The 22,059-nt window shown below is 39.9% G+C and overlaps 2 protein-coding genes across 2 annotated transcripts; one reads left to right on the forward strand and one right to left on the reverse strand.

The window, feature by feature from the left end:
* Positions 1-4,243: 4,243 nt before the first annotated feature.
* tmem100a (transmembrane protein 100a) lies at positions 4,244-7,375 on the reverse strand. Its single transcript, XM_035912609.2, has 2 exons — positions 7,140-7,375; positions 4,244-5,472 (listed from the first exon to the last, which is right to left on the reverse strand). The coding sequence occupies exon 2, from the start codon at positions 5,387-5,389 to the stop codon at positions 4,985-4,987; it is 405 nt and encodes a 134-aa protein (XP_035768502.1). The 5' UTR covers positions 5,390-5,472; positions 7,140-7,375; the 3' UTR covers positions 4,244-4,984.
* Positions 7,376-8,483: 1,108 nt separating this feature from the next.
* pctp (phosphatidylcholine transfer protein) lies at positions 8,484-14,860 on the forward strand. Its single transcript, XM_087840379.1, has 6 exons — positions 8,484-8,643; positions 9,599-9,716; positions 11,603-11,682; positions 11,786-11,957; positions 12,447-12,514; positions 14,061-14,860. Exons 1-6 carry the CDS (start codon positions 8,515-8,517, stop codon positions 14,133-14,135), a joined length of 642 nt encoding a protein of 213 aa, XP_087696505.1. The 5' UTR covers positions 8,484-8,514; the 3' UTR covers positions 14,136-14,860.
* Positions 14,861-22,059: the final 7,199 nt, after the last annotated feature.

Raw genomic sequence — 22,059 nt, forward strand, 5'->3', positions numbered from 1 at the left:
CACATTGGCTTCATTTTTTCCGACCTGGAAGCTATGTCCGTCTTTTATGTAATCTATGGTACATCATCACTGCACTTGTCGTGTACTCAATGTGAACCCACTTATACACTCAAAATAGTTAGTGTAAGTATGGAAGAGTATGCAATTTGAGATGGCAATTATGTGTTAGCATGCTGATGTTAGCATTATTCTCAAAGCACCACTGTGCAGGACCTCTGAGAGCTACAGGGATGGAAGATGAAGCAATAGGCAGAACAAAAGATTCCAGTGGATCTCCATCTCCGGACACCTGAAAAACCGGTTAAAATTGCTCCGACAAGTACAGAACTCGACTTGGAGCAGATATTAACAGTGCTGTGCTTGTTTCACCCTCATCAGGCAACCTGAACCAAGTCAAACAAAAGACATTTTTGTAATTTTCAGGTTGTTATCGAAAATGAGCGAATGTCACTTGAGTCCGGTCAGCTAGTCGGAGAGCTGTCAGGTCGGGTCTGTCCGAGCCTCTTCACGCTCCGGCTGCACAGCTGTTTCATTAGAGGCAGCAGGAAGGAGCAGGATGTCTGTAATGCTGAGCTCGTTATGTTCAATTTTTCCAACAATGTGCAGTCGGTTGTTTTGAAGTCTGGAATTTAACACTGCAGCTTGTTCTCCTTTGTTGAAAGAGGCTGAAGGAGAACACATTCATTCCGCAAGTCTTCCTTTTCATTTGTAACACTTTCTACTTTTGCCGTGCTAGTCACTTTTCTTTATCTTTTACTTCCATACTTGATTGACCTCTTAATTCTTCCTCTTCCGATCACCTTCTTTCCTTCCTTCTTTCCTTCCTTCATTCCTTCCTTCCAATTGAATTCTTTACGTCACTCGTTTTCTTGCTTCTATTCTCCTTTGGAACTCTTGAAATTCTTTCCTGTCTTTTTAAACTACGTGCCCCCGGCTTCGTTCGGTTTATTGATAAAGTAACCCAGCAGCAGCGTGGCACTGATTGAAATGACAACTATGTGAGGCACAAAAAGTGACGCACACAGTCCCTACATGAGGTGCCAGCAGTGTGTAACGAGGCTAAAGACGCCGGGGGAGAGCACCTGTCAAACTTCATCTCAAGTCACCCATTTTTCCAGCTTCAGTCTGGCTTCCTCTAACCTGACAAGCAGGAGGAGACGCCTCACCGTGTCATGTGTCTCATTAACGTGTTACTGATCTGATCTCGGAGTCTATAAAGTGCACGTCTTCAGCCGATTGCATGTGTGGTGGTGATCTCCCAAAAGTGACAAAGTGTGTTGTAGGTTCTCCTCTGACGCAAGGAAACCATTTAGTTGTAGTGTCTGGTGTCACGGGGACGCATAGCAACGCAAATGCTGCCTATAAATATACTTCCATGTCCAGGCTATTTTAAACCTGGCGGGGTCGGACGACAGCGCTCAACTTCCTTTTACTTTAGAGAATTTATGTCCTGAAACATTCAATTAGTCGTCCAGCAGAAAAACAGCCAATATTTAGACACATAAAGTGATGATGATGGTGGGAAAAAGGTAACAAATAGAGAGAAACTATGTGTTAAATTGTTACTAAAGTGATTCAGACTGCTTTGAGTTTAGGTGCAAAGGCTGACTGTGATTTTTAAATTTGCCAGAATAATTAACTTTCTGCAACTTCCATCAGAATCATCTTCCTTTGTCAGTCGATGTTATTTTTACATTTGAAAGTTTGTAATGTCAAATAATCTGTAAACTGGTAATCCACCGAAATGTAACTCAGCTAAAACTAAATTGCCTCATATTTTCAAAGCTGATTAACTTAAAAGCTATTTTATTTAACGAATAGAAATATAAAAAATAATTTTTTTAATTAAAAAAAGAAGAAATGTCACAGAAATGTCAAAATATTCAAGTTAAGTTTTTATTTGCATCTGTAACTCTCGATATCTGAACAAAGTATTGAGGTTGGGCTGCATGTGTTTGACATTTTGTGGCGGTGTACAACAAAGCAGCTTTTACTCAAGTATTTTTATGCTTTGAGTTACGTTTCATTTCCTCTCCATTGGACAAAATTTAGATAATGCTAATTTAGATAATTTAGACAAATTAAGATTTTTTTGGAGTTTATAAAATCCAAATTTTTGCCATAGATTAATCTATCCAAGAGTTTAGTTCACATATTTAAAATTAGTCTTCAAGCTTCTTTTTTCCACAAAACTTTACAAATTACAATTGTTTACAGAGCATTCAGTGGTCATCAGGATCATCCATAATGAAAGTAGTGATTATTAGCTGTAGCCCAGTGTGAAATAGGAAAAGAATGACTCCACCTTAATGAACTACAACAGTAAAATCCTCTGTTTATATAAATATGTGAGTAAAAGTAATGTAGTTATACAGTATCAGTGGCTGTTTTTTACATAAAGTACTTTTATTTGCTGGTTTGCAGTTACATCCTCTTATTTAAATTACATAGAGGTTCTGAGTACTTCCTTGACATAAACCAAAATGTAGCCTCTGCTTTGTTGTTGATATTTTAACGGGGCAGGCCGTGATGACTGTGTTTTGAATGAAATCTAAATTCTCAAGTGAATACATTGGCTTTGGATTTGTCACGAGAAGACATGTGCAGTAAATTTGTGCGAAGACTCGAAGGCACACCCAAGTACGTCATGAGAGGCAAAACATTTCCCTCAACTCAGCAGTGAAAGCCAATGACTAAATGTTAATAAAATAACTCATCGCTACTCATAAACTGTCTCTAAGAAATACAAACACTGACGTCAAACCTCTGAGAGTCACATTTCCTATGAATGTAACAAGCCTGAAGAAACAGTCACACTTACTAATCCACTCTATGAGTGTAAGGCGAAAGCAAACTGGAGCATAGTTTGCCCTGCGTACGTGTGACCAGGGAATATCGACAATAAAATTGTCTTATTGCTCACATTTTTAATATCAACATTAAAATAATCTTAATTAGGATATTTATTAATGTTATGTGTTTCAACGATTACCTCTGTCCTAATGCATTTTTAATAATTTACTGATTTCACTGTCATCATGTGTGTTATCATTTTGGCAGCTTTTTGGTTAGGAAAATAGGCCTCTACTAACAGATATATATATTCACCTAGGCGATGAAGTCCCTTCAGTATGAATCTTTATGCCCAGCAGTGGTCCGTTCCTTTGGTGGTGGAAACATATTTTGTGTAGTATTATAGAGAACTCCGAGAAAACTGGCGTACTGTTATTTGTGACCTTACCTAACTGTTTCCTAGTTTGTTTAGCTGCTGATTCAGTTACATCTGTTCTGTCCATCATGTCCAAAGATGTTTAAATGTTAAGTGGAGGGGTGACACGATGGCTTGATGGATAAGGCAGTGTTGCAACTCCATTTGAAGAACTGAAAATAGAGGATTAAGCTGAGCTCACTGTGTCTAAAGGTAGACCAAAACCTCGTGGCCCTAATCAACATTACTAATGTTGTATTAGCACTTTGCTAAGTGTTTGATCCATGCATACACATGTTACCAAAAACCTGGTGATCTTAGCAAATGAAAAATAAGCTTTACATATTCTTTATATATGTATATTAAATGTCACTCAATGGGTTTTAGAACACTTAGAACACTTTAGAACACTGATAATCTGGACACACACAGGCTAGCAGTTTCACATTTTTCTGCTAAGCTAAAGTGGCTACAGTGTTTGGGGCTAAGAAACGAAGCGAGTGGAAAAAAAAAACCCCTAGAAAAACAAAACTGCAGCATTTTGGGGACATTTTGGGGGCTTTATGGATGATTTCTCTCTTTATAAAAACTTTATGGTGGGTGGTATATTTATTTTGTAAATAACTAGCTTAAATGTATGTGCTGTGGCTAATAGCCTAGCTGTCTGCTAAGCATTTCCTCTGCTAATTTGAGTCACTGAACTGGACAAGAAATCTATGGTCCAGTTTCACTTGGTGAAATGCCAGTATTTTATTAATCTTTTATTTAGCAGGTCTGTATGTGTGATGCAGTCAGACTTTTTGGATGCAGCTAGCTAACCATTTTTGCTAGCGCTGCACTCCCCCCTTTGGTCTAAATACGGTGGCTCCACAAACCCAACATCGTAGCTAAAACACTTATGTTAGCTCTTCAAATTTCAAACCAATGGGTGACATGGCTACACCCATCTTTTATATACAGTCGTTCCTTTCAATACATACAACAAAACAAGACAAAACTAAATTCATTCTGTCCAGTTGCGACACAAACAACATGCTTGATAAAATGATTTTATTAAACATCATGATCATGTGGTAACAATGAATACATGCAAATGATTACGCTAAAACAAAGCTGCTAGTTTAATTTTACACAATATGAGCTATAGACAGTAAAAATGTAGTTTTCCACATTAAGTATTGCTACATAAAATGTGGATTTATCTTTGCATTATTTTTTTAAAGAAATGTATTACATAATATGATGAATATGTAGGATCAAAGTGCTTTAAGAGGATGCATATTCAAAATTTAATAGTCCTTCTCAGCCATTATAACGTACCATACTTCAAAAGCAGGTCATTTCTCCCCATTTCCTGCAAGATGAGACTTTCTAAACAGATATTTGCAAGTTGAAGCCTAGGAAATGACGCGAGAGTCATTGTTCTGGACTTTTTCAAACCAGCTGCAATCAAAGGCAGCACATCCAACAGCCGATTAATGGGAGACTTCCTCTACGCCACTCCGCACAGTGGTAATTCATCTTAATTGTGATACATTCCTTCTGGCTGTGTTCCCAGCTTACCAGATGCTCCACGTCTGTTTGACAAATAAATCCCTCACAATGTCTGTAAAGCTTTGAATTCTGAGCCTTTAGAGTCGGAGCTTTTACAGGTCGGAAACTGAAGAAACATTCTGGACAACATCTGCCTTCAGCTGGTTCTTCATCAAACCGTGTCGAGATCAGGCCTTTTCAGACTCAGAAAAAACCTGGAGCTGCGTTGTTTAAACCGCCGCTTCAAGTGAAAATGCTCCTCTGGTTTGCAACCAAGGCCGTTTGGCTCTCCCGCCGCCTCTCCTTCTTCCTCTCCAGCCGCACCTTCCAACAGATGGCACTGGACGCTAAAAGCAAGAGTCCTGCAGAGAGGAGCACCAGGCCAAAATAGGAGATGGTGGAGCCGTGCGAATTAAAGCTGTAAGCGACCGCGGTGACCACGATGCCTGCAATGAGCACTACCACACCAAACGGGATCGTGCAGCGATAGCAGGAGAGCTCTGCCCCGCCGGTGGCTGCGGTCAGCTGCACTTCATTAACTAGGGGGATGTTTAGGGCTGTCATGGCGACAGCGGGGCGCTCTGCGTTGTTGGCCTTCTCTGGTGTCGCTGGTGTTCTCATGGCCTCCTTGCTAGCGTCTTCTGGCATTTCAGGATCCAGCAGTCTTCTGTTAACAGACCACAGATGGTTCCTCGTTATTGATCTGTTCCCTGTGATCAGGATCTCCCAGTCTGTGGAGAAAGAAGCAGTGAAAGTGCTCAAACGTGTTGCTCAACACTGTAAACAGCAAAAGAAACTCTGGCAGAAGCTTTTTATTATAATTCAACACATTTCACAACCCCCCCCCCCCCCCCTCCTCCTGACCACATGCTGCTTTAATAAACCCATGTAACCTCTTTGCACAATCCCAGCCGCCTCCTCCTGACCCAGTCAGAGGAGAATGACGCCGGACCGCTCGTCCCAGCACGAGCTGAGACATTCCCTGGAGAGCGCAGGATATGACATTACAAACTGCTCCGTGAAATGCAAGGAGCTTCGAAATCACAAACATCTTCACAAGCGCTCACCCCGCCTCCACACACACGCCTGCTGCATGGAAAGCTGAGTCACAATAAGTGGGTAGAAAAGACTTGCTGGGACTTTCAGTCCAGATGTTTGAAATTGAAATTATTTAATCAGGTTTCTAAACATGAGCAGAATTTCCTCGCCCTGTGGTCAGTGCTACACCTCCAGGATTGTGTCTTCTGCAGCCAATACTTTGGGGCTCACTATTTCAAAATAATACAGAAGCAGCACCATTTTACCACCAAAACTACTTCCCAACAGGGTGGAGACCCGTTTGGTTTAACTGTGTAATGACGCTGAAAAACACAAGATAATAAAATCTCATCGCCTTCCCTGTTTTCCTCCAGGAAAACAACTTTATCAAGATGAAGAAAGCCATTTAATGTCCAGCATTAAATTTAGACGCTGCATTTGGTATCTGCTGCTATCTGATGTCTCACACTGTATGGATTTTAGTATCTAAAAGTCCTTAGAGCGGGGTCACCGCATAAATGAAGAAGAAACTTCTGTGTACATCAGCACACATGTCGAAATCTTTACTGTCCACAAACAGTGAAACAAAACAACCAGAAAGGAGAGCACAGATTTGTGTATTTCTGTTACTTCAAGTCAAGAAACATATTTTTTCAAACAAAAGCTTTTAAAATTTGTTTTATATAAAAAATTAATAAATTTGAATAACTGTAAATGATTTACTCATGGATGGTAGAAGCAGTGTAACTGTAACCAGTATGTCCCCCCACTCTTATTTATGAATCTTTTTTAATATTTCTGTGATTAAATATTTTCTTGTTTTGAGTCGTCTTCTCTTAAAAGTTAAAAAAAAATAAATAGAGGACATAAATCATATAAATGTCAAACCCTAACCCTTTAGTTCAGCATTACGAGTTCCTGTACAGTGACTGATCTATTATTCATACACAGCTGCAATGATAATGACCAGCATCAGGACAGACTGAAGAAATTAAGTGTAGTTTTGTGGCTCTGGACCATTTAAAGAAGGGAGGATACTGGAGGGGGGAAAGCTGCAAGCTGTGAAGCCACAGGACTTTTGAACAACAAGAAAATGTGAAGAGTGGGGAACTCTCCAAACTAACTCTTGCAGGCTTTCTTTGTGGTAAACATGAAAGTTTGTTTATTGGGGTAACAAAAAAATGAGGATTTATAAAGTTAAAAGTAAATCTATAAAATCTTAGCAAATAACCAAATCCAGTTCAGCTATAGCAACAAGCAGCAACACAGCCTGGCTTCAGCTGGTATATGTTTTAATGTGTAGTAAATTTAGTGCAGATAGCCTGTTTTAGGTGGGAAATAAAGAAGAAAGCTTCGTTACCTCAGAGCCGTTTTCCATGTGGCAAAGTTTGCAAAGTGTCCCTCTGCTGCAGTGAGACTTGTCTATGAGCTGATGAATTATTTAACCAGAATAATCGAATTAAAAGTGAATGTTGTTTGTTGTCGCTCAGTGTTGAAGCTCACAGGGGACTCTCCGGGCTGGAATCTGACTCCCATTCATGAGAACTGCCGTAGAGTCGTCAGGTTAGGAGCTGCCAGCCGCACTGCCATCCTCATTCTAGCGGGACTGTTTCATGCGCCTCTGACTGCAGAGCGAAGATAGAAACCATCGGGGGAAGCTGGTGAATCCGGCGGTGTGTTTCAAAATAAAACGCGTTGACGTCGATTGCCTGCCTTTATTTTGAAGTCCGAAGGTTTGCTTTGTTTGTTTTGTTACGCCTTGAGTTTATCAGCTGATAAAGGGCATACTGTGTAAGCGATGTATATGAATGAAAGAAAAATAATGGCATATCACTCCATAATCTTTTATCATATGACTGTTCACTGATAAGATCAGGTTGGGCTGTATGTAGCCTGCGGAGTAAACATTCTAACACCCCTGCAATAAACAGAACCTCACTTCTTTAGATTTATATCAGAATCAGAATCAGAATTATATTATTATTATTAATATTATTATTTTGGTTACAGTGCTGCAATATAAACAGTAACAAAGACGGACAATACACTAAGTAAGAAATAGACACAATATATACATGCATATATATATATATATATATATATATATATACATATGTGTATATATATATACATATATATACACATATATACATACATATATATATATATATATATATATATATATATATATATATATATATATATAGCCTGGTTCTGCCAGAGGTTTCTTCCTGTTAAAAGGGCGTTTTCCCTTCCCACTGTCACAAAGTGCTTATTCATAGAGGATTGTTTGATTCTTGAGATGTTCTCTGTATTATCGTAGGGTCTCTAGCATAAACATAAAGCGCCTTGAGACTGTTGCTATGCTTTTATGAGTTAAACTGAAAAATTAAATAAAATCCCTATGAAATCTATATTAGCTAGTTTTATTATGTAATTACATTTTATTGCGGTGGTTGATTAACATTACTAAAAAATTCATAATAATACCAGCATTTTTTTTTAATTGCTGTCATTCACGTTCATTTTGCAGCTTAATTAAATATCATTCTGAATACAAGTGTGGAGAGGTCAAATCTGTACAGAAGCGTGATGTCCAAACATCCTGTACGTCCTATCTCAGAAATGCTGCTGTTTCTGAGATAAACAGCGCTGCGTGTTTTATTTTGAAGGCCGGGAGCGGAAGTATGGTGCTTGCCTGCGGGCTGACCGGTGTGTCACAGTGAGAAACCATCATGTCGCTGCGGTTTAGGGATGAGGAGTTCCAGAGTGCGTGGAAGGAGCTGGACGAGCCGCAGCTGGAGGGAGGATGGGAGCTGTTCGTGGAGACGATGGGAGTGAAAATCTACCGGCTCTATGACATGGTAGGAAATCTCCAGTCAAACTGCTGCTTCTGCTGCAGGAAAAGCGACTTGGCGAGCCAGTTTGAATGAATGTGGTGAGCGCTGCAGAGCCTGAACTGTCGCTGTTTTATGTTTCCACCTTTTCTCTGTCAAAACGTTGAGCTGTTATCAAGCTGAGTGTAAGTTTAGTTTAATTTATTAGCAGCAAAGATAAACAGCAGCGGCTAGCATGGGGAAGAAGCCGGAAGCTGAGCGGGAGTATGTTTTTTCCCCACTCAGAAACTTGCTGCACCAGTCCAACCAAACTCCATTCGGATAGACGTCGATTTTTAGTTGCCTTGCCTTGGGGCGTAAACAGACACCCTGACTAACCTCATTGAAGACATTCTTGCAACTGCAATGATCCACCCTTCAATTCGGCACATCCCTGACACATCTAGGTTGGGCTTTTTGGTTGATTTAAAACAAGATTGTCAGTGGAAGCCTAATGTAAATAACAATGAAAGTTTAAAATCTCAGTTATAGAAAATATTTCTTCAAGGTTATGTGTGAATTTACTTCAAAACATGCTGAGTGATACAAGTGAAATGATTCTTTGAACATTTTTCTTTAAAAACAAAGTTGTTTTTTAAACTATCTTAAATCTAAAATAAATCACTTCAACCTCATTCATATTTGCACACGTTATAGATAATGGAATTTGGTATGACTTTTACTCTTAGAAGACATAAATGTACCTAATCTATTTCTCATTCTAAGTATTGCTTTAGTTTTCTTGCGTAAAACATTGAAAAATCAATGTTAAAAGGAAAAAAACCCAAACATTTGAATCTAGGCCAACACAGTTCCTCACTGGGCGTGAGAAATGTAGACTGGCACTAATCAGAGTGGTGTGGTCAGGGCTTAGTTGCATAGTGTGGGTGTGGCATCATATGGCCTGCAGTTGGAACAGAGAACTTTCATGTGCTGTTTGCAGGAAACTGGACTTTATGAGTACAAAGTCTATGGTGTGCTCACCACCTGCACTCCAGAGCTGTGTGCAGATGTCTACATGGACTTGACGTATCGAAAAGATTGGGATGGATATGTGAAAGGTAAAAAAACAGAAACAGCCCAGGAAGGCAGGGTTCGCACCACATTTACTGTCTTTCTTTTGTCTCTGTGTCTTCTCACATCTTTTAGTCTTCATTAATGCTTTAAAATAACAGTTTCACTTTTCTTTCATCCCTGTTTTCATGCACATCTACAGTACCCAGCAGGTAACATGGTGTAGCTGTAGTCTTTTAGCTGAAAGCTGCTCATTTCAGTAGCATTTTCTGTTTTCTGTGGTGATAGCTTCTCAGTGTCTCTCCTTAAAAATATCCAGATATCAGAGGGGCCTACATTACCCATGATTAGGGCTGCCACAAACGATTATTTTGATAGTCGACTAGTCACCGATTATTTTTGCGATTAGTCGACTAATCAGATCATGCATCTATTGGACATACAGCTTATTGCACCAGCACGCATCTGCTCTTATATAACAATCATTAGCTTACAGCTTTAAGTGTTTAAGGTCTGTGCTAACTAAAAATAAAGACAAGATGATAGTTTATTAAATTTTAATGAAATCTGCAGATTGTTTCGGTGAAGTTTAATAAACTCCTTGCTATCTAAAATATAACAGGACACCGGAGTAAATTCTCCAGCATCTCACACTTCTGATAATCAGCTGTCTGCTTGACGTTTATTCAGCTGTGTAAAAACTATAACTTTAATCTCAGCCAAACCGATTTACTCAGGAACAAATAGAATACTTAAAAAAAGCCAAACAATAACATTTTTAAGTTATTTAAGTGACTTATATATCATGTTTAACCTGAGTAGCGAAAGACGGCGGTGGGTTTGAAAACGATTTGCCGGAGTCCGGTGTTCTCAAGGCTCTAGTTAGCCTAGCCCCCGGCTAGCTATCGAGCTAGTGGGTAACAGACGTCTCCGAAAACGTCGGAGCGCTTTTGAAAATATGTGGTGTCTTGATAAACTGAGCAGATATTTGAGGTTTACACAGCTACATTCTCACCTGAAAATATGTTAAACGTTTATTTTGTGACCCAGAAAGAATAATAAGAGTAATATTAAAACTAACTAGCTGCCGCCATTGTTGGAAACTGAGCTGGGCTGTGCTATGATTTCTGGGACACAGCTTCTTCTTCTTCTTCTTCGGGTTTAACGGCAGCTGGCATCCTTGTACATGCAGTGCTGCCATCTTCTGTTTCAGTCCGTTATTACACTCTTAAATCCTACTACTTATTCCTGCGTCTTTTGTGATCTTACAAAGCTTCAAACGACGCGTCGACTATTAAATTAGTCATCGACGATTTTGATAGTCGACGTAATCGTGACTAGTCGACTAATCGTGGCAGCCCTACCCATGATGCCACTTTACAACCGACTGGCAACTAGTTTCCTGATTTTGGGTGTGTTAATATAAAGCAAGATTACATAAGAGTAAAAGAAGTGGAGAATAAACTAAAGATAATGATCAATGAGCAGGAAAACTTTAAAGGTAAATCTCTAGTGTATTAGCTGTAGTGTCTTAAACAGATGCAAATTGTTTTAGTATAGTGAAAAATATTAAAGTGAAGGAGAGAATAAAACCCAAAGATTTCCTTTATTATCCTTTGATTGAAGGTAAAGCGCTCTTTCTCTTCCATGCAGTCTGTCTTGTGCAGTATGCAAACCACAACTTGTACAAATACAACCTGCTAGTGTTGCAAGTAGTTTTCTGTGAAGATGAAGTGGTTATTGCAGTATTTCAAGTATATTCCTTGAAAATATTCATTTCCTTGGTCATTTTTTCCTCATAAGACATTAAAATGTAATGGTTAGTATAGTTGGGGGTGGTTGTTCTTCTCTTTTCCAAGTATATCATGTATTTCAGCTGATATTTATGTGCTTCTGTAGCTCATTGAATGATTGTGTCATTTTTCTTATTCAGAGCTATATGAGAAGGACTTTGATGGACAGTCAGCCATCTACTGGGAAGTGAAATACCCGTTCCCGCTGTCAAACAGAGACGTATCCTTCTGATCCGCACTAATACGTTCAGTTCGCACAGATTTGGAAAAGGCTGTGAATGCTTTTCTCAGCGTGTCATGTTCCCTAACAGCTTAAACCTAAGTATGTTTATGTGAGGGAGCGGAAAGACCTGGATATGGACGGCAGGAAGATCTGGGTGATCCTTGCCAAAAGCTCCCCGGAGACACCGTGTTCAGAAAAGAGCGGCGTGCTTCGGGTCAAAGACTACAAGCAGAGCGTTTCCCTGGAGAGTGACGGAGCTTGTGGAACTAAACGTAACACAATAAGATAATTTTAAACAATTGCAGTTATATAATTATGTTCATGTAAATAAATGTGTTTTTTTAAACAGTTTTTTGCAGTTTAAATTAAACAAATGGCCCATCATTTGGAAGGTTCACTGAAACTGAATAACATGCTCGTAGATTCGTCGGTGGCCCTGCTTTATCATCTGTTTTACTGTAAATGGGGCCATAATTTACTAGATGAACATAATAAGTTATTAAATAAATCTTTAAATGAGTGATTGAATTTATAAACGCTTCTGAAAAGTGTCTACTGAAGTTGCAAATCAAGTGAGAAGTAGACTCATTTTCTCATAGACTTCTATGTAATTATTCCTCTTTTGAACAAGGACAGTCGCCCCCTGCTGGCCATTAGAAAGAATGCAGGTTTAAAAACTTGTTGCATTAGCTTCACTTTTCAGAATGGAAGGCTTGGTTGCAGAAATTGTATAAAGATTGAACCGCCTGCTTGTGTTTCAGTTTTCATGAATTACTTTGACAATCCTGGCGGAAATATTCCCACCTGGCTGGTGAACTGGGCAGCGAAGGTGAGTCTATTGTGCCGGCTTACTACAGTGCATGGAAACAAACACATTTAGAGCTTTGCATGAAAAACTCTAAACTAGATGCTTGCCCATTAAACAGATGGGTCAACTGCAAAGACACCTGCATGTAAGACTACATCCTCAACAGATATGTCTTCCTCTTCTGTGCTCTGTGTGGTTAACATACACCAAAGCATCTGTGCATCACTCTTCATTAGGGCTGCCACAAACGATTATTTTGATAGTCGACTAATCAGATCATCATCCATTGGACGTAAAACGTACAGCTTATTGCACCAGCAGCATCTGCTCTTATATAACTATCATTAGCTTACAGCTTTAAGTGTTTAAGGTATGTGCTAACTAAAAATAAAGACAAGATGATAGTTTATTAAATTTTAATGAAATTTGCAGATTGTTTCAGTGAAGTTTAATAAACTCCTTGCTATCTAAAATATAACAGGACACCGGAGTAAATTCTCGAGCATCTCACACTTCTCATAATCAGCTGTCTGCTTGATGTTTATTCAGCTGTGTAAAAACTATAACTTTAATCTCAGCCAAACCGATTTACTCAGGAACAAATAAAATACTGAAAAAAGCCAAACAATAACATTTTAAGTTATCTAAGTGACTTATATATCATGTTTAACCTGAGTAGCGAAAGACGGCGGTGGGTTTGAAAACAATTTGCCGGGAGTCCGGTGTTCTCACGGCTCTAGTTAGCCTAGCCCCCGGCTAGCTATCGAGCTAGTGGGTAACAGACGTCTCCGAAAACGTCGGAGTGCTTTTGAAAATATGTGGTGTCTTGATAAACTGAGCAGATATTTGAGGTTTACACAGCTACATTCTCACCTGAAAATATATTAAACGTTTATTTTGTGACCCAGAAAGAGTAATAAGAGTAATATTAAAACTAACTAGCTGCCGCCATTGTTGGAAACTGAGCTGGGCTGTGCTATGAATTCTGGGATACAGCTTCTTCTTCTTCGGGGTTTAACGGCAGCTGGCATCCTTGTACATGCAGTGCTGCCATCTTCTGTTTCAGTCCGTTATTACACTCTTAAATCCTACTACTTATTCCTGCGTCTTTTGTGATCTTACAAAGCTTCAAACGATGCCTCGACTATTAAATCAGTCGTCGACGTAATCGTGACTAGTCGACTAATCGTGGCAGCCCTACTCTTCATCATTTGAAACGCGTTCTGATTTATTAGCTCTTGTTTAAAGGCGCGTTCAAAGTCTTGCAGTGTTTAAGGCATCAGTTTGCACCAGCGCCTCACAACCCCTGAAATGCACACGTGTTCATAGTTGACCTGCTTAAACTGATCTGTGATGAGAGCTTTAAAGAGGGCGTTAAAGAGTTCACTCGCAGGCCTGCGAGAGCTCCGTCCCTCTGCCTGCCTTCATGCTTTCCCATCGTTATGGTTCGCAGATGTGTTGCAGGCTGACGTCAACACTTGCCACTCCTAGGTGGGTCTTCTTGGCACATGTGTGAATGACGCTCGCTGATAGAGATGCTCTTTGCATGTGTTTTTTTTCAAAACAGAAAGGGGTCCCAGGGTTCTTAACGGACATGCAGAAGGCCTGCAGTAGCTACAAAAACTACTGCCAGAAGAAATGAGGGCAGCTGACGGGAAAGCGGCTTCTGGTCAAGAGCTTTGGTTGATTTTTCTTGCTGTCTCTTTAGTTCTGGAAAGCATTTTTAAAATTGTATAATTACACTGAAATTGCGTTTACGGGATGAATGTGGCTTTGTGTGGGCTGCTACTTGTTTTTTCTAGCATGCTGTTGACTCAGGCATGACGTGCATGGCCGGCCACTCTGATTAAATAGCTGCAGGGAATCAATTGTGCTGTATTGATTAATACTGTGTTGTTTTGTTTGTGCAATCTATGCAAATTCCAATCAGGATTAATGGGATGCCGTGGGGGAATTTTTAAATTAAATGTTTATACAGAAGTTATAGATTATTCCTTTTGGGCCCGTGTAGTGAAATCTTGTATAAAATGCTCCGACTTTGTCTGTTATTAAGTCATTTACTGTAAATGTGACAGATGGATTATGTATTTAGATTTACTGAAGGTTTGAAAACACTGGAATCTGTTCATTTTCAATCCACTGCATGTTTAGATAATCTCTTTCTGTTTCCGATGAAGTGAAAATGAGAGTACCTTTTAAAGGTTTCGGGAGTTTTAGTCAAAGATGCAATATTATCTCAGATATTGTGTAAATTCAGGCTATATTTCCTGTTGATACAGGTGAATGTGGTTTTATCTGGTCATAAAAAGCCTATTACTGTGTAATATTGCTTTTATTGATGTAATTAAACTTTTATTTTAAACTAAAGCTGAAATTGTTGAGTTTTTCCACACAGTTTCAATTTCAATTCAGTTTTATTTATATTCTGTCAAAGCACAATAACAGTCACCTCAAGGCCCTTTACAGTGTCTCACACTCGTGGCCTGGGCGCCACTTGCGGCTCACGTGACCGTTACTATATAATGTAATTTGACCTGGAAGTTATTGTTTTGTTAGGGAGGATTTGTTTGTTGTTGAGTGTTAAGTTCTAAGAATGATTTAATATGAAGGCAACATGAGCAGAGAGTACAGTCGTGCTGAGGCACTGGCTGTGTTAGTCTGTGAGAGAGTCGAACACTAATGTGTACACTGCATTTTTGTTTTGGTAAATATGAACAAAATAATAGCAGCAGTGCTGCCACGTGTCTGTCCAGAAAGAGAGGACCAATGTGTTTATTTGGTAGTTCAATGAAAAAAAAAATTGCCCTCACGTTTGCAGTTTTGTCTTGTTATAAAATATTTTAAATTTAAAAAACCAACAAACAAAACAAGACATTTGCAGAAATATTTGTGGGTGTTTTCTTGTTTAGTTTTTTTGGACTACTTGAACACTAAATTGGCCCTCCAATGAGATGACAGTGCAAGCAGTGGCCCTTAGCTCATTTAACTTAAGATAAAAAGATAACTGTAAGATAAAAACTCTACAATAATACCGAGAAACCCCAAACAATCAGATGATTCCCTATGAACAAGCGCTCAGACGGTGGAAAGGAGAAACTCCCTTTTAACAGGAAGAAACAGGAGTTCACAGGAAGGACGGTCATCTGCCGTGATCCTCCCCGTGGGGAGAGCAGAAGCTGTTCCTGCATGAATATGTGAGGACGCAGAACCCTCCACAGCTAATGACGCACTTGATACTTTAAACATTTTACAGGCGGCGCGTTCACGGATCATTCATATCAACAGTGCCACAGTATTTACCTGAGGCATTTAAAAACAGTTTACCGTCTGCAGACTATCATCATCATCAACTTTATTTATAAAGCACTTTAAAACAACCGCAGCTGACACAAAGTACTGTACATTGGAACTGTAAAATAAAATTACATGAGATATAAGTAAAAACCAAATAAAAGAATCATTAATAAAATAACTACTTCAATTAAAAGAGAAACTAAGTCTCGCTGAGGTTAAAAGCCAAAGAATAAAAGTGGGTTTTAAGACGTGATTTAAAAGTGGACAGTGAAGGGGCCTCTCTAGTACATGGGCAAATTATTCCATAATTTTGACTAAACCACAGCAGTGGTGTATAACAGCAGCATGTGGGATTTACAGCTGCGATGTTTTTCTGTTTATTTCACTAAGAATAAGGCTGTGTGCTTTAATCCACGTCTAGATTAATTATTATTTATTTATTTTAATCGTGTGGTTATAAACAGTTGGGATTGAATGCATTAGGAAGGTGAAGAGTTGTTCTTAAAACTAAAAATATCAACAAACAACATACATTTTTCCTGAAAAATGAACTTCACAATACCAGCTACCGTTATTATCACACGCATGCGCACAGGTTTCCTGACCAGCTGGAGGCCCTGCTGCTGATTGTGAATGAAAAAAAAGGAAAAGTAGGCTATATCCGGTTCACCAGCGGCACGTTCATCAATTAATTGATGACGTAAAGTAGTTAAATGCCTCATAACTGGGTTGAATATGAATTTATTTTATGTCTTGCGACTTTATATGTAAAGTGTATATGTAGCATTAGCTTGAAGTGAGCGCCATGTGACTGTAGGTGTCAAACAGAAGTTTAACAACAACAACAACAACAACAAATATTGTTTAAAGGAAACATTTAGCCTTTAACGCTGGTTTGAATCAAGAAAATAACAACAACACTACATAAACACAACTATCGAATCCAAATAAATCAAGATGTTTTATTCCTTTCTACAAACTGTAATGCACATGCATGCAAAGATACAGCAGATATGAGCTGACCAGGCTTCAGAAACACGTTGGTGATTGTGCTTAAAGTTTAAACCAGATGTTTCTCGTATAAAAATAAATTAACAAAACATTTTGTTTCTGTTCTGGGAATTATGCTAACCGTACTGTGATAGGAAATGTAAGCAGAGCTATGGCTTTTCTCATTTCTCATCCTGTGACGGAGTTTTCTCCACAACAAGTGGATCCTGGAAGCAGACGCCCAGGTCCTTAGAAGGTTTGTGTCTGACTGTTGTTTATGTGGCTGCTGCAGCTGTTTGATAAGCCAGAAACGCTTTGATGAGTGTGAAACATTAACCAGGCCACAGCTGACTGTATAATGTAGAAATATCAGCGGTCCAGTCCTACAAACATGCACAGAAGCCTCTGAACCTGTCAGGCTGTCCATTGGGATCTTCAGAGGTGTCCAGCGTTGTCTAGTTGAGGAACGCTTGGAGTTTTGTGAATCTTGGGGTCAGGCCTCCCTAGATGTTGCTTGGCACAGATAGCACAGTGGTGTGTGGAGTGACAGGAAGTGAAAAACAAACAAACAAACAAAAGGTATCTGTCTCGTGTCTTGAGCTGGAACAGGCATGTCAGCAGCTCTAAGCTCCAGTGTGTCATCTGTCATCTGAAGATGAGTAATAGTAGCATGGTGCCAAGCAAGCCGAAGACACCCTTGGAAGCCAAACGTGCTTTGTGAGACAGTCTTGGCCTGCTTTAAATGAATAAATGAAGCAAGAGTTTGTCTGATGGTGTGTGTGATAAGGCGGTGGAGTCGAAATGTGCCTGTGGAGACAACATGTCAGCTGTCTGTCATTTACACGGGACCTTTGGAGGTGTTTGGAGGTGCGCAGTGGTGGGATGGTGGCAGTGGAGTTTGTGGATTGTAATTTTGTTGACGTGTGGCCTCAATCGATATCGCTTGATCCTGAGAAACTGGCAGATACACTTCAAATGATGTGTCCAGGTGTGCTAATTTGATGACAGCCATGCATTATTGCTTCATTATTTATTTATCTGCATAACAACATTTTAATTTAATGTATCAAAAACAATTATATGCGAGCTATGAACTGAAGTCGGCACCGGTGCTGCTGAACGACAAGCGAAAGACAACCGAGACGAGAAATAAAAAATAAACAGAACTGGAAAGGTTTCAGTTGGGTCAGGGATGTCAACAGCTCTCAGCTCTAGTGCGTCATCTGTCATCCTAAGTTGGCTATTGCTAGCACGGTGCCAAGCAAGCTGAAGAGACAGATGGAATCCAAACATGGCTTCTGAGAAAGTCTCGGCCTGCTTTAAATGAATAACCAAAGGCAACATTGTGTCTGATAAGCCGGCGGAGGCAAGCTGACACTTCATGATGCCTCATTTTTTGGGGGTAGACGTGTGCTTTAAAATGTGGGCTTGCCCTCTGCTGTGCACCGGATCACATCCGAGTCCATTAGAGACTTTTGGGCTCTTTGACGTGCTCCACCTGCTGATGCTGGGCTGTGAGGGGTCACTGCTGCCATCAGGAATGTGCTTATCTGCAGGTGGGGGGATAAGACCTGGAGTTTCCCACAACACGGCTTGTAACAGGATGATAATGAGCCATATGTGCGTGTTTAAACATCTCATCGTAAAACTCTGAGCATTAATCTGCTGCTGTAACAACACCCACTCGTCTTAAGAGGCTTACTGTAGCGCAGGATTTTGGGACGGTGCCTAAACCAGAAAAACAGGCTCGTAGTAAAAGTGTTTCAAAAGAGTTTGAACTGCATCAGAACAATTTATCAAACCTCTTTCTCTTATTAGCTGTGTTGTTGTTGCTATGACTAACAAATAATTACAGACGTTGTTTTACACATTTGACCGTCGGTGCTTCACATGGCTCGTAAATCTTCATCTGATCTGCTTTAGTCTTGCTTAAGTGTTTTTGGGCACTTGAGTAAGTGCAGAGCAGGGTTTGAAGGGCTTCTGTTAACTAGAAAGAGGAGCATTAATCTCCATTTCAAGGAAACTTGCAAATTTATAATACACACACACCTAGGATGGCTCCTGGTTGAGGTGTTTCAGGCATAGACTCGCGACACACTGGAGAGGTTGTCTCTCAGCTGTCCGGGTAATGCCTCTGCGTTCCCCGGAGAAGCTGAGGAAAGTGGTAGGGAAGGAGGAGGTCTACACTTCTCTGCTTAGGCTGATGCATCATAAACCTGGCTCCGGATAAGTGAAAGAAAGTGGATGGATTCAGGGATTTATGTCGATATAGGAAAATGTTATCTGTAGTTGGAGGTTTCAAGCAGCAGCATTTTGGAGTGCAACAGTAGTGACACAGACATAACCTAGGTCATGTTTTCCCTGGAAGTTTTAAGTGTAAAATAACTAATTAACTTTAATTTTAACTTTAATTATAACTATTGCTAAAGTAGCTTAACCTTGCATTTTTCAGGAACTGCACAAAATATTTTACATTTTGGGTTGAGGTTATTTTTAACCTGCTGCTTAAATTCCTCTTTTTCCACCACGGAACCTCATCCGTCACTTCTATCCACCATGGCGTGCATCTAATCCAGGGGTGGGCAACTCCAGGCCTCGAGGTCCGGTGTCCTGCAGGTTTTAGATCTCACCCTGGGTCAACACACCTGAATCAAATGATGAGTTCATTAGCAGGCCTCTGGAGAACTTCAAGACATGCTGAGGAGGTCATTTAGCCGTTTAAATGAGCTGTGTTGGATCAAGGATACATCTAAAACCTGCAGGACACCGGCCCTCGAGGCCTGGAGTTGCCCACCCCTGATCTAGTGAGTGCTTCGACCCTCGGTGTAGTCATTTGTTCATTTCCAGAGTGCACGTCACCAGCTGGTAGCATCTACTAATATGTCTTCTCAGCCTGGTCGTACTTGACAGTGCGTTTTTTGCATAAACAGGCTTGTTTCTATCATTAGTAGGGCTGGGCCATATCATACCGTTCACGGTAATACCGGTGTAATTTCGGGCAACGATAGGAAAATGAAATATGGCGATAGAATATGGGTAAAACACGCATGCGCAGTGCATTTGTTTTTATACGGAAAAAGCATGGCAGCGACAGAGAATGAGAAGGGCGAAAGTGGATCACTGAGTGAAACAGAAACCAGAACTGGTTTGTAAAAATGCTGCAGCTTCAGTGGTGGGGAACTGGTTTAGCTAACAAAGCACTATTTTTGGTAGCGCATGCTAGCGGGCCGTCGTTATTACCGTGTTGTTTGGAAAATACGGCACTTAAAATCAATCCTTTGATTTTTCTGAAAGTCGACAGTGCCCCTTATAATCCCGTGTGCCTTATGTATGAATTCTGGTTGTGTTTACTGACCTCGACACGATTTTATGTACACGGCGCTCAAAAATCTGTCAAGTGTTTCGACGTTGCTAAGCTACGAAGCCGCAGCGCTTGATGGATTGTTGGAGCATTACGGCTATCGTAGGAGGAGCCTCGCGGAGTGATACGTACTGTGCTTCAACATAATATTACCATATTGTGTGTGTATAACCTCTTTACGTTTTGTGGATATTATACATGGTTATGCTGAGGATATGTCGGCCAGTTTCCACTGGAAATGCCTTTTGGTTAAACTGTCAGCAACGAATTTGCACTGTTACATTTTTATATAACTTTAATGCACATAAAAAAAACAGCTGCTTGTTTAAGTGAAAATACATTGATTTGTTTTTTTGGGTTTTTTTGCACTAATAAAGTTGAGGAGTTGTAAAGTATTTTGTCTAGTGTCAATTATATCACCAGTTATATCGTTATCGCAAATTTTCAAATGCATATTGCCCTGCTCTCATTAGCAGGAACAATTTTCTCCCATATTTCTCAAAGCACTGTGATGCGGTTTGGTCTGCATTCTCCACAAACAGGCTTATTAAGAGTTAACAAGAGATATTTTTATAACTGAATTATCTAACTCTTGTTTCCCAATAATCTCCCCAGTAATCTCTTACATTGAATTGTAGTTTATAATTCGTGCTTAATCTGACAATGATGTAACACTGTGGTCGGTTTAGGCATTAAACACATGTTCAAAAGCTCAAAACAGTGATGGCAAATGGACAACGCAGCAAATATGAGCAGATATTATTCGGTGTTTTTTGCTTCATGATGCACTAAAACTGATAAGAATCTAGTGTTGACTTTATGAGACATCTCCAGTTCCAGATCTAAGATTCATATCCACCATGGACAAATAACAGTACAGAATTTATTTCCATCTCCAGCATCAGTCATTGACGTATGCCGCCATATACACTGCAAACCCTCTTTGTGCTGCCTCAGAGGACTGCTCAGTGGAAACGATGTATTACAAGGTCATTTCCTCGTTGCCCCTATAATCCACCTGATTGGCCCTACACCACAGAGTTAAAAGTGAAAGCAGACCAGGGACCTTTGTATCCCTCCCACCCTTGTCCTGTTTTCTTTTTTTTTATTTCTCTGCTGATGTGGCGTGAAACTGAAGTGTTTGCCCAGATGTTTCCTGATGGAAGAAGATGGTCGTAGTTTCCTATGAGGTCACAGTGCTGCTGGTGGTGCAGTGACGGCTTTAATGGACTTTTCTGTTGTAGTCTCCCGTTTTCTTTTACTCAGTTTCTGGGATCTTGTTTTGATAGATGCTCCAATCAGATTTGTTTAAAAGAAAAAAAACCTTTGACTCTAACAGTCGGCTTTCTATGCTAGTCAAGTCAAGTGGCTTGATTGAGGCCTATTGAGTTCCTGTTTCTCTTTATTCTTTATTATTCTGGTTGCTTCCGTACGTTTTTTGCCGCTTAACTACTCCCTCAGTTTTCATGCTATTTGCACCGTTCAAACTTTGAAAAATTCTGCTCTTTCTGCTAATTATTGCTATGACTTTTGGTGCTCATAACTTCTATACTTTTTGAGATATTGAATTTTTTATGCAATATTTTTTGCCCATTTCTGCCACATTATAAGTGGGGTCACTAGTTTTCCTTGCCCGGTTGAGCTGTGTTTTAGCTCAGTGAGATGAGCAGCCGTTCTCAGACTGGGAGGCCGGGTTTCAAATCCCGCTTATGGCAACAATATTTTCAGTTCACAGTTGAACTTTTTTAACTCTTTTCGGCACAGATTTTAGCTTCTTCACCCATTTTCAGCAAAAATTCCAGTTCTTTCAGATGTTTTCAGCAAAAACCTCTTTTCAGTAGAAATTCTGCTGATTCACCTCTTTTCTGCAAAATTTTCAACCATTTCACCTCTTATCAGCATAATTCTCAGCACCTTCTGC

The sequence above is a fragment of the Neolamprologus brichardi genome, chromosome 4 (assembly GCF_056152115.1).
Source record: "Neolamprologus brichardi isolate AB-2024 chromosome 4, ASM5615211v1, whole genome shotgun sequence".
Taxonomy (NCBI): Eukaryota; Metazoa; Chordata; class Actinopteri; order Cichliformes; family Cichlidae; genus Neolamprologus; species Neolamprologus brichardi.

Bases quoted from the DNA above. Each gene is read 5' to 3' on its own strand.
- pctp (XM_087840379.1), top strand. From the start codon at position 8,515: ATGTCGCTGCGGTTTAGGGATGAGGAGTTCCAGAGTGCGTGGAAGGAG. The intron at 9,717-11,602 runs GTAAAAAAACAG...TTTCTTATTCAG, and splicing joins TTGGGATGGATATGTGAAAG to AGCTATATGAGAAGGACTTT. The intron at 11,958-12,446 runs GTAACACAATAA...CTTGTGTTTCAG, and splicing joins CGGAGCTTGTGGAACTAAAC to TTTTCATGAATTACTTTGAC.
- tmem100a (XM_035912609.2), bottom strand. From the start codon at position 5,389: ATGCCAGAAGACGCTAGCAAGGAGGCCATGAGAACACCAGCGACACCA.